The sequence below is a fragment of the Aricia agestis genome, chromosome 4 (genome assembly GCF_905147365.1).
Source record: "Aricia agestis chromosome 4, ilAriAges1.1, whole genome shotgun sequence".
Taxonomy (NCBI): domain Eukaryota; kingdom Metazoa; phylum Arthropoda; class Insecta; order Lepidoptera; family Lycaenidae; genus Aricia; species Aricia agestis.
In genome coordinates this window covers 17209081-17221682 of record NC_056409.1, presented here as the reverse complement: position 1 = coordinate 17221682, position 12602 = coordinate 17209081, and the positions used below count along the sequence as shown (strand labels likewise).

Genomic DNA, 12602 nt, shown 5'->3' with positions numbered 1-12602 from the left:
TTTTTTAATGAAATAAGGGGGCAAACGAGCAAACGGGTCACCTGATGGAAAGCAACTTCCGTCGCCCATGGACACTCGCAGCATCAGAAGAGCTGCAGATGCGTTGCCGGCCTTCTAAGGGGTAATAGGAGGGTAGGGAAGGGAGTAGGGGAGGGTACGGAAGGGAATAGGGGAGGGTACGGAAGGAAATAGGGGAGGGTAGGGAAAGGAAAAGGGTAGGGGATTGGGCCTCCGGTAAACTCACTTACTCGGCGAAACACAGCGGAAGCGCTGTTTCACGCTGGTTTTCTGTGAGGACGTGGTATTTCTCCGGTGGAGCCGGCCCATTCGTGCCGAAGCAAGGCTCTCCCACGTCAAAAGATTGTTGTATTGAAAGAACAAATCAGAATTTTGCATTTATGTGAAATAGCACAAAGGACATTAATGCTATGTAATAAGCCCTATAGCAATATTGCATTAACCATTTTTATACGTTTTCTCTTAAAACTTAATGTAAAATTAAAATGTTTTTTCATTATCATAATCTACGCATTTCAACAAAAAGAAAGATATCGCACAATAACATTTTTTTTTCTTAAAATAAGAAAATAAAGATTATTCCAAAAAAACTTAAAACACCGATTACTCAAAACTAGTCCGATGTGGGATGACACACCAATGCTTAACAGCATATATATATATATATATATATATATATATATATATATATATATATATATATATATATATATATATATATATATATATATATATATATAGAAGCCGTTTATAAAATAATTTATATTGTCAATTTTCGTATGTCCTATTTCCTTACTAGTAATTCCTTGAGGAAGTCTTTGTCCAGACGATGCCAGGGCGCCTCCTCCTCCCTGCCCTCCGCTGGTATGAGGTTCAGATACGTCGCAATAGCTCGCAACGCTTTGTCACTAAAATATACAAAAGTCGAATTAAGAATTAAAAATTAAAAAAGTTAATTATATACAATTTAGAACAATAATTCTCAAATAAATGTTTACAAGGAATGGCGGTTAGCACTTGGCATTAAATTGGTTATTAACTTTCGCTTACGGTAGCTACGCCCTTGCTGTCACATTTCTAAAAAGTCACTAATTTTTGCTGCACACGGTACATTTGTCACGTATACTATAGTAAGGGAACTACACTTAAATAAGTTATAATATCCACATCCACAAGCCCGCTTAGCATGGCGATTTGAGAGTAACGATGAATATGCTACCTTATTTATCTACTTTACAACAGGCATATTTATACCAGAAACTGTTTTGTTAACTTTACGTAAAATATAAACAAATCTCCAATTGCCATGCTTATTCTGCAGAAGTTGTACTTATTCAACGTTATGTCCCTGTTGGCATTTGGCAACAAGCACTTTTAACTCCTAACCCAGGAACTTACCTGAGATTGCCAAAATGTTTCTGCAGCGACTCTCTAGTGTCGACGCTAGCAACGTTGGCCAGAGCAAACATACGCAAATCTGGGAATTTGGAGAATGCGGCTTTCTGAAAAAAAAAAAACTTTATGATTAGAAGCTGTTCCTAAGCATCAGGCCACAGGCTGAGGTAAAATGATTTAGCAGGGCTAAACTGTGGAGCGACCTGTCTTCTCGTATGTATCGTCTCTTGTCAGTATGAGAACGGATAAGAACTTTCGAATTTAGATTGATTTTATTGAGAAAAAAAATAACGTGATATTTTCAAAGAACCCCTCACTCCCAATTAGGAACAATTAAGTAGGAGGCACAGTCTAGTTCTACGATTTATCTCAAGGGTATATCTTGTTGAATAGACAACTACTTGCTACTTTTATGCGGGTGGTAAGGCAACTTAGCAAGTGGCAATCAAATCAAATACAGGCAAGTGAGGCAACCAAAGCAAAAAAGCAAAAAACCGAAGCCACCCAAATCGAGAATCCCTGTAGGGCTAGTACTCATAAGCCAATGAGTTTCTAAAATACTAGAGTAGCAATGTCTTACAAAAGATTCTCAGAAATGCGTAACCACTTTTTTGTTCAAAAGACAATGTCAAGTCATATATTCGTTATGTCATTATGTATGTGAGATATGCCTGCAGGCATCTTCGAAGTGGCAACGCGTTGCTACCGTAAACTTCCAATCTAGTTACGTTAGTAACATAGAATATCATTGTCATAAGCTATCAAACCTGTAGCGAGGTGATCCTGGAGTAGTGGTGTAGGGTCATGTCGCGGTCCGTCATGGGGTCTCCCGTCTCGTCGCTGATCTCGAACCTCGCGTAGAACTTCAGCATCTGCAGCAGCTGGAACAACAACATTCAAATAAAGTAAATATTTATGAGAGCCCAGGGGAACACATACAAAAAACGGAATTTTTGACTACTTTTGCTTGATAGTAATAAATGGTAGGTTCCCTTCGTGCGCGAGTCCGACTCGTACTTGGCCGATTTTATATTTATGTTTGCCATCCTAAAAATAAAATCCAATTTGTTTACGAGTGTCAAGGTCGGTTTACATTATTCCTGCAGTAGCAATCCAGCGCGGGATTGGAATACTGTAAACCCGCGATCATACTACACTACGCAGGGCGCCTGGTTTATAAATATTATAGGTGTAATAACTAATAAGATCTTATGTATGCTACGGGCTACCGCTGAATACAGTGCGAAACACATCTCATTACAGCGAGGACGTGTTCACGAATTTAAGCGGTCAGTTCCGATTTTAATTACGAATGCAATAAAAATATGAATCTGTTAACAATAAATGTGCTACTGATACTAGTAGTAGTAGTCACTACAGTCGCAGAGCCGAGAGACGTTTTTTGCTGCGAGGAAGATGTGGAAGTTAGAGATGGTGTTTGTGTTAAAGACAATTCGACCACTCCCGTCAGCCTCTCTTGTAAGACATACGTTCATATTACCGATATGGATTTTGAGATAATCGATGATGGTACTATGTTCTTACTCAACGGAGACGAAGAACTGAGACAGGAGAAAGGCAGGTAGGAAAGTAAAAATATTACATTTACATACGAATATTTTTTTGTAATAAGTACTTACATAATATATTTTTTAATGATAAAAATCCAATTTTTATTTTTAGTGGTAAGATTATTTTACGCCGCCGACTTTTCAGTAACAAGGTTGAATAAAGAAAATATTTATATTTTTTTAAGTAATAGATGTGAAACCTAATATTTTAAGACAATGAGCTTATTTATTTCATCACATATTTTGCTTTGTAGCTACTGTGTCTGGAACAGAACCAGTGATTCTGATGGAGTGCTGGTGATCTGTGATGATGATCAGCAACACGACGTCAACGATGAGACAGTCCTCGGATACTGTATGTTCATATCCGGCATCTTCCTGATGTTAACCGCACTCGTGTATTGTTTGTTACCAGACGTAAGGTTTGTAATTTGTATCAAATTTTCTATAAAGAATAATAATACCTAAATATAATCGTTGTCTCACCGATCGTAGTTACCACGTTTTATGTGTGCGTGAACATGCATTGAATATCGAAAAGACCGAAAAAAAACTTTTCAAAAAAAAAGTGTGAGAATATTAAATCCCCCAAAAAATTTATATACAAACTTACCTGTTGACTGACTGATAATTCGAAAATTCTTTAGGAATGAAACCCCTCAAAAAGAATTTTGAATAACACTTTACACTTGCGTAGAAAAACTGTTCCTAGATCAATAAAGTCTCTTTTATTTCCAGAGATTTGCTAGGGAAGAGTATTATAAACATGTGCGCAAGTATGGGCATAGCCCAGTGCGTCATGGCTGGCATGAAATTAGTTGCCTACTCAGACATGGCCCTATGTGCTGCAAGAGGTGAATATATTTTCTACTATTAGGTAGCAGTTATCACTAACTAAAATGTTTTTCAGCTAAAATTTTCATGATCATTTTTAAAAATATATCACGGTATGAAGAAAAGTGGTGTTGATATAGTTTTGATTGTTTTTGCAAATATTTTACGTTATCAGACATCTGGTTAGTGGTTACACAGACACAAAACACAGATGTTTACCATTTGCATTATGATTTTGATTATGATAAGAAAGTGAATGTAAATATAGGTAATATTGTACAGTGTACACCTTATAATCATTTTTGTTGTTTCCAGGTTTTTTCGCGTACTACTTCTTTTTGTCAAGTTTCTTTTGGACAAACGCCATTTCTATACAGTTTCTAATAAGATTAAGGTACTAATTAATTTTATAAACTTTTGTGTCTACTCTAATAAGCATATTGTTACGTGCTAGGGTTCGAAGGATTTGGAGAGAAAGACCTGCTGACTCTTTTGAAGACTTTATTCACTAGCACTAAGTTCAACACTAAGCACTAAGTCCAAACTCTAAGCACCATCACTGTCCTAGGTCATAGCCAAGTCGTAGGTTTCACTGCTTCACTCACGATTGATCACTTGTTTTCATTCTGAAGTCGCCTCGAAGATCACTCAGACTAAACTGAATTGCCGGCCCGTCTGCCTACGACTATATTATATGGGCCGATGCGAATCTCAGAATGTACGAGAACATTCCTTTCCCGAATGTACAAGGATCGAGTAGGAGATTTATGTTGCCTGTGTTCCCTCGATAAGTTTCGCTGGTTTTACACTAGATGGCACTACGTGTCCGTATCCGTAACACTAGGCTTGATGCAAATACTTTTCAGTAAATGCAACGCCCCTTTAACACGTCAACTGGTTTCACCTCAGGAAGCAACAAATATTACTTATTATTAGTTTTCTTGGGTTCATAACTTTGAAATTAGTTTAACTATAAAATAATAATTGTTTTTACAAATTAACCAACAGTATACCTATAGCTTTTCCATCGGTTATACTACTCCAATAATTATATCATTAAAGCATAGGTAGACATTTAAAAATTAATTTGGGCAACCTAAAAGATAAATAGAGAAAGAAGGCCTTGCCTTTCTGAAAAGTATTTTTGCCGTAACGTTTTTACTGCCTTTGAGATCTGCATACCCGATAAACAAGCAAATTATTAACATCTATTGTTATGCGGTTGTTTGAGGCGCGTTCAGAAGTGCGCGTTTATGCGCGTTTCTGCTAAGTATATTATAATAATATAATACAGCGTTTGGGAAAACACGTGAGCTGAATCCGCGCGTTATATGTTAATTTGTGTGCTTTTGCGTTTATTTGTATCAATCATTTCAGACGGCCCATCAAAGCAGACTACGGATGGAGGCGGTTCCTTTATTACGCACTGTACGCGGATGGCGTTCCAGGTGTATTGACGGGTGCAATAGCTGTAGTCAACTTCTACCCCGGCCGCCACATTAAACCTGGTATTGGGTTGAATCACTGCTGGTTCATCGGTATGTGACATGTGTATCTAGTACCTACTGATGGTGTCCGCAGAGTTCGCGCATAAATCCGGCGTTTATCGTGTGTGTTATTAGTAACTATTTTAGGTATCCTGCCGTCCTAGCATACGCCAACGAGATATCTCGTGGATATCTCAATCTCGAGCGCAGTGATATTGTCGATATCGATTATCGAATAATATATCTCTTTTTCCCTAACATGCGTACGTTGAGAGATAAATTACTCGTTCGTAGACTAGCTTCACAGATAATAGGTATATATCGACAAACTACTCTCCTCATTTGTCAAAATCTTGACAAAACTCGATAAAAATGTGTTGTCATAGTTAGGGTTCGTAGGCAAAAATAGCACAGATAAAGAAAAAAAAACACTATCATCTCTAATTTTGACGACAGAGTACAGACCATAGACTTATTTATACATAATATATTATAAGTTTATGGTACAGACACAAGAAAAAAAATAAGTATGTCATGTTAGGGTTGCGAAAGTATGTCTGTGTGTCTAACTGTTACCACGTCACGGGCCACGGCCAAACCGCTGACGGCTGAACAGATTTTGCTGAAATTTGCTATGGTGATTTCTAGACATCGGATTATATGCACGGTCAAAGTGCCGGAATATGCACATCAAAACACACTTTATTATTTAAAAAAAATGGAAGAGTCGTTGGCCAGAATAAATGCGCCATTTTCCATAATCCTGGATGGGATGGAATCAAATACAGGTTTTTTCTTCTTTCCGATTACAATCTTAGTGCCCATGGAAGTTCATTATATGCACTACTTATATGCATTTGCATATGCACCGAAATACCAAGAGGTATTCCAATGAATCTGTAATAGTCCGTGTCTTTATAAGAGGTCAATTTTATTCTTAAATAAGTATTCTAAATACAGTGCGAGCATTTTTCATTTAGCGCCTAGACTAAAAAGATCAATGACCGCAACCGCCTCGTTTCGCCGAGTACAAAAAATGTTAATATTATGTAGTTTAATTGTCATGTAAGCAAATTCTAAAATATTTTCAATTGGCTACCAGTTACTATATTATATGTATATTATGTAGCATGTTAGCGGAACTCGAAAGGATTGGTTTTCCTCAACGCCTGAAATACGACCAATACTATATTTAATGGGAACTCTTCATTCATTACTAGTAAATAACACCAGTCACGTCTTAATATCAATGAATGCTGTTTAGTCATTGCTTTACACACAATATATAAACAATAATAACGTGGCATCAGACATGTTCCTATCAACAATAATAATTGCCCTCTCTTAAAATCTTTAATATAAGTACTCAGTTAACTGCTAATAAATCTCGTTATAAAGTGGTTTATTTACGTGTCTTACTGCCGCACTCAGAGTGGCACATTGATAATTACTTAATTCAAAAATTTGACATATGCCTCATACATGATCTGTCAAACTTTTCATTAAATTGAAGGTTAATCATCATTAAATGTCTCTGAGTACGGCGATTAGTTCGTAATATTATAACATGACGCAAAACAAAATCTTTGTTTCTCTAATCTAACATTTTTATTAGCATGATAACATAACCTTTCCTCCACATAAGGTACTAATTACTATCAGAAAAGTCGATTCATAGACAGACGGCGGACCAACGTAATTTAGTCGCAGTGTGTCAAATCTATCCGACAGATCACAGCTATCATTGAATTGGCATAATCCGACCAAACGTCGTAGGTCCGTCAACTGCCTCTGAATCAATTTCTTCGATGGTACATTGAATATTCTGTTGCAGACAGCAGGCAGCAGTGGTGGTACATGTACAGCGTCATGAGCATCCTCATACTGGCTAACATTGCCATCTTCTTCTACTTGTCGATACAGCTGTGGAAGTCCGCAGTTTCCTCGTCAAACATAAAAGGGTTAAAATATATGTACGTATTTATGTGTAAAAAAAGATACATACAGCCGAACGTATTACCTCTTCCTTTTTGGAAGTCGGTCAAATATTGATTGTTACTCAAAATTATCTACAATTACTGTCCTACAGTGATCTTATTGGACTTTTTTTATAAGACCTTGTACGATCTTTAATATCCAGAAGCCATTATTTCTTCCATGGCCAAATTTTGAAAATATGTAGAACTTTTTAGGGTTCCGTAGCCAAATGGCAAAAAACGGAACCCTTATATTCGTCATGTCTGTCTGTCTGTCTGTCCGTCCGTATGTCACAGCCACTTTCCTCCGAAACTATAAGAGCTGTACTATTGAAAATTAGTAAGTAGATGTAGTCTGCAAACCGCATTAACATTTTGATACAAAAATGGAAAAAATATTAAAAATTTTAGGGGTCCCCATAGGTACAACTGAAACAAATTTTTTTTTCATCTAACCTATACGTGTGGGGTATCTATAGATAGGTCTTCAAAAATCATATTGATGTTTCTCATGTCATTTTTTTCTAACTTGAATAGTTTGCGAGAGAGACTCTTCCAAAGTGCTAAAATATGTGTCTCCCCCCCTCTAACTTCTAAAGTAGGGGCATGATAAGTCTAAAAATAATATATGATGTATAAAAACTACCAACGAAAATTGGTTTTAACGAGATCTAGCAAGTAGTTTTTTATGCGTCATATTAAATTAATTTTCATTAAATCAACTGAAATATAAAAATAAATCAAAAACCTTTTAATTTCATTAAAATAAACCTTATTACTGCTGCGGAACCCTTCATGGGCGAGTCCAACTAGCACTTGGCCGCTTTTTTTTATAACTTAGCAGTATTAGAACTTTTTTATAACAAATTCGTATTTAATTTCAGATTCCTTCTTACGTTAAAATTGATTGTGGTTATGGGTCTGCCGTGGGTATTTGAACTTATCAGTTCTTTAGCCGGAAAAAGCTTAATATGGTTGGTAATATTTTTTTTAATATTATAATAATTTATAAGAAAAATTCGTCCTACTCTTAAAATGTTAACAAGTCTTACTGCTGCACTCAGTGAGATTTGACGATGATTAAACTTCAATTTACTTAATTAAGAGTTTGATGGACAGTGTACAGGGTTTAAGTCTCAGGTTTAAGTCAAAATTTCATAGCCAAAACATAGATTTTGAAAATCTCGCGGATCAGGGGAGGGGGAACGGAATTAAGGAAAATACTTACGAAATCTCACCAAGGGGTCAAAAAACCTCAAAAATGCCTCACGCAATTATTGGTCGCCTTATTATTCCTAGTCAGATAATGAAATAATATTTATTTTCAGGGTAGTGATAGACATTTTCAATGCCCTGCAGGGGCTGGTAATATTCTACATACTGGTGGTGATAAGGAAGCGTGTCATTAAGGCACTGCACAAGAATGGATATCTGGATTGTATATCCGACGCAGTCGAGAGGTACTTGTCGGTGGGTGACGATGAAGAGGATTACATAGTTCATCACACGAACATCTAGGTGCCTTCTAAACTTGGGGTTTTAGTGGGTAGTTTCCCCGTCCGGGAAGGCTCACATACCTCAGGGAGAGCGAAAAATGGGGGCGACCACCCACGGCCTCGCGGTCCAAGGGGCCTCGCGCCTCTTTGACCACGAGAATTTTTCTTAAGGATGTACGAGTTTAATTACTTAATTTTTTATATAAAAAAAACTTTAGTATCAAAAAAACAAAATCCTTCCTCTTGCGTCATCCATTAGGGGGCCTCGCAAAATATATCTTACCCGCATTAAATGGTCTTGCCCCGCCACTGAGTCCCCGGCCGATGCCACCATTTAAACAAAGGCTGACTTTTGAGTTTTGACGAAGTTCAAGTCTGACAAATATCAGTGGACAGTAACGAAATTGAACGCAAGGGGCGGGCGAACCATAAAATATTTTATAAAATGAAAAATACTGTTTTTTGTCTTGTTTTAAGCTCTACAATCATTCGCCAGACTATAATTAGGTAATTTAAAGGGCATGTATTTAAATCAATATCTGTATATTCCCTTTTCTCGATCAAAATATTTGAAAGTTTCACCAAAAATACTGACTTGCACACTAATTATGCACCCTAAATAATGCGAATTAAGCTGACTATTTAAAATTATTTCCAAAACTGTTTTTCTGAACGAATAACTATTATTAAAATAGTATATCTAACAATTCCTTAGTTCAACAAACATACTACAACTTTTTAAAGGAAAACCATCACCTAAATTGCTTTTAGGAACATCATTTATTCTAGATAAAACCCAATTTAATCTGTTATGTTCATATAATTAAGAACACATAAAAATCATCAAGTGCTAATTTAACATGGACTAAACTTTGGCATAGTGAATGGTAACTCAGTTTATAAACAATAATAATAAACAATCGGCAAACACCGAGTCGGATTCGCGCACAAAGGGTTCCTTACCGATATGTTGCAAAATAATTAAGCATCCAGCTTAGGAATTGCACTCTAGGGGTTGACAAGCTACTAAAGAAAAAAAGAAAAAAACAACTGGCTTCAATTATGAGTCGACGGAGCCCCGCTACGCGGGTTTCTTACTTCTGGGTGGTTCACAAAAAAATAACCACGATGGCTAAGGCGTAGCCATCTAACCTAACCCAATCAAGTCGTATTGGGCCAACATTTCTATTACACACAATTAATTACTGCTTATTATTACACACATTACACACACTATTATTACACACATTACACTGAAGTGAAACAGAGAAACAAAAAGAAAATAAAGTTAGGTTAAAAATATTTTAGTTGCACGATTTGTCAATTTGTAGACTTGTTTTGATAATAGAAATTGATTTTATTGTGGTGCACCTTTCGATATCGTTTTTAGAAATTCCGTTGTAAGATTGTCCAATTTAGAGTGCAAGTTAGTATTTTTGATAAACAATAAAAAATTAAGTTTTACAAATAATATATTAGATGTATGAACCATATTTTTGGTGTGAATTTGGTTATAAAGGTCGTCTCGTTTTGTATGATGTTTAAGTTTTTTTTGAAGGACATGTTCAGTTAATCAATTGTTTATTTTTGATCAGCATTAGTTTTTCTGGTATGCATTCAGTTAATTAGCGGAATTAAGGTAGTGCGCTGAAAAAATATTCTGATGTGCATTTAATAATATCCCATTTAAGGTAGTTACTGAGCAGCCAAAATATTTTTTAATTTTTTATTAACAATATGATTTTGTTTAGTAGTAGGTTTAATATAATTTACTGGTAAGTATAATAATATTATTAAAGCGTTTCTTCCATTACTATGTAATTTTTATAATATTTATTATGTTAATTAAGATTTCTGTGCAACAGTTTTATTGTGAAAATGAATGTTGTGGTTTATATTAATTTAATTTAGTGCTTAATTATTAAAGTAAACAATATAATTAAGTTTGTTGTTAAAATTTTAAGTGCCTAGCTGTTACCATTATTGATTACGAGCTAAAAAGGCCAAAAAAAATCACGTTTCTTGTAAGGGAGCCCCCCTTAAATATCAATATTATTTTCTTTTTAGTATTTTTTGCTATAGCGGCAATAGATATATACACAATCTCTGAAAATTTCAGATGTGTCATGTGTAGCTATAGCGGTTCTTGAGTTACAGCCTGGCGACAGACAGACGGACGGACAGACGGACAACGAAGTCTTAGTAATAGGGTCCCGTTTTTACCCTTTGGGTACGGAACCCTAAAAAAAGAACCCAGACTATAACATGTTGGCCTAATTACAATAATTAACTACAAAGTTTCGTACCGGTATAGAGCGAAAGTAGACAAAAAAATGTGTTTTTTGTATGAAAGCCCCCTTTCACTTTTATTTAATTTTATTATTAACCCTTCGTGCGCGAGTCCAACTCGCACTTGGCCGATTATTTACACAAAATTTCTGTAAACGAGGCGGTAGCGGTCATTGACTCTCTGTCAAAAAACTTGTCATTTTTTATAAAAACCGCGATTGACAATGAAGTGTCAGGTGTTCCTAGTCGCGGAAGGCGATATCGTATTTTGCATACTCGATGTGAACTGAATATGAAGTTCGAACATAAAAAGAGATTATCATTCTAAGAGTTACCAACTACCAGGGGTTTTCCGATGAATCTGCAATGATCTGTGTCTTAATACTCTGTATTCTTAATACACTGTATTTAAAATATTTATTAATAAGAGGTCAATTTTATTCATAAATATTCTAAATACAGTGCGAGCATTTTTCATTTAGCGCCTAGACTGAAAAGGTCAATGACCGCTAACGCCTCGTTTCACCGAGTACAGTGTGTACCTTATTAAAGTAACTACGAAGAGCTTCAAGAGAGATTTTCCGGTAAGTCATACAGCAAGAAAAAAATACTTCATATTGCAAAGAACATGGGGCCTCATAAGTCATACCGCTAATAGAGACAATAATGAATAATGTACCTACTATTATGAATAATAATATTATGTAGTTAATTATTAAAATTACTCTTATGATAAATTATTATTTTTTGACTATTAAACATTTAAATGCAATGAATTTTGTCTCATTTGAACTCAAGTTTTAGTTTTCAGTTTATAAAACGAAATGTAAGGATTCAATTTAAAAAATCACCCTTCTTTCATAATCATAACAATACCCGATTTGACTACGTTTTAGACTTCAGTATAGGCCTTATTAGGCACAAAATAATCACGCAATTCTTGCCTACAAAATAATTGCATGCTATATTTTTTAGGCGTTTAAATACTTAAGTCATATAAATCATAATAATATTATGAACGTCCCTTTACAATACAATAGCGTTGTGTCCTAACTGGACTATTGCTAAAGTTACAATTTTGATACAGTGATTGTTTGTTTTAAATTGCAGGAACATCCAGAGATAATATAAAATACTAGACGTTCCGCGTGCATTCGCCCGCGTAAATTAGATATTTCACAGAAAAATCGGTCCACAAAAAAAGGGTATGATCCTTCACGTGGTCTACTTCTTATCTGATCCAAATAACAGAAAAAATGCTCTAGTAGTTCGTGAGATAAGCCCTTTCAAATAATCTCCCCCGTTTTTTTCACATTTTACTTTATTTATTCGCTCCTATTAGTCCTATTAGTCTTTTAGCGTGATATAATATAGCTTATAGCCTTTCTCGATAACTGGGCTATCTAACACTGAAATATTTTTTCTAATCGGACCAGTAGTTCCTGTGATTAGCGCGTTCAAATAAGCCCTGTCAAATAATTTTCCCCGTTTTTTCCACATTTTTCTCTATTTCTTCGTTCCTATTAGTCTGAGCGT

The 12602-nt window shown here is 35.5% G+C and overlaps 2 protein-coding genes across 3 annotated transcripts in view; one reads left to right on the top strand and one right to left on the bottom strand.

Annotated features, from left to right (window-relative positions):
• LOC121726441 (RNA helicase aquarius) overlaps positions 1–12602 on the bottom strand; it is a 63905-nt gene that overhangs the window by 23036 nt on the left and 28267 nt on the right. For both annotated transcript variants that reach the window (XM_042113820.1, XM_042113819.1), the window contains exons 7-9: positions 2181–2294; positions 1417–1520; positions 815–926 (exon numbers count right to left, since the gene is read on the bottom strand). In XM_042113820.1, the coding sequence (XP_041969754.1) occupies positions 815–926; positions 1417–1520; positions 2181–2294 (330 nt within the window). The remainder of the gene's footprint in view (positions 1–814; positions 927–1416; positions 1521–2180; positions 2295–12602) is intronic.
• LOC121726445 (G-protein coupled receptor Mth2-like) lies at positions 2658–8979 on the top strand. Its single transcript, XM_042113824.1, has 8 exons — positions 2658–2995; positions 3239–3406; positions 3723–3838; positions 4134–4212; positions 5196–5356; positions 7140–7278; positions 8166–8255; positions 8610–8979. Exons 1-8 carry the CDS (start codon positions 2739–2741, stop codon positions 8797–8799), a joined length of 1200 nt encoding a protein of 399 aa, XP_041969758.1. The 5' UTR covers positions 2658–2738; the 3' UTR covers positions 8800–8979.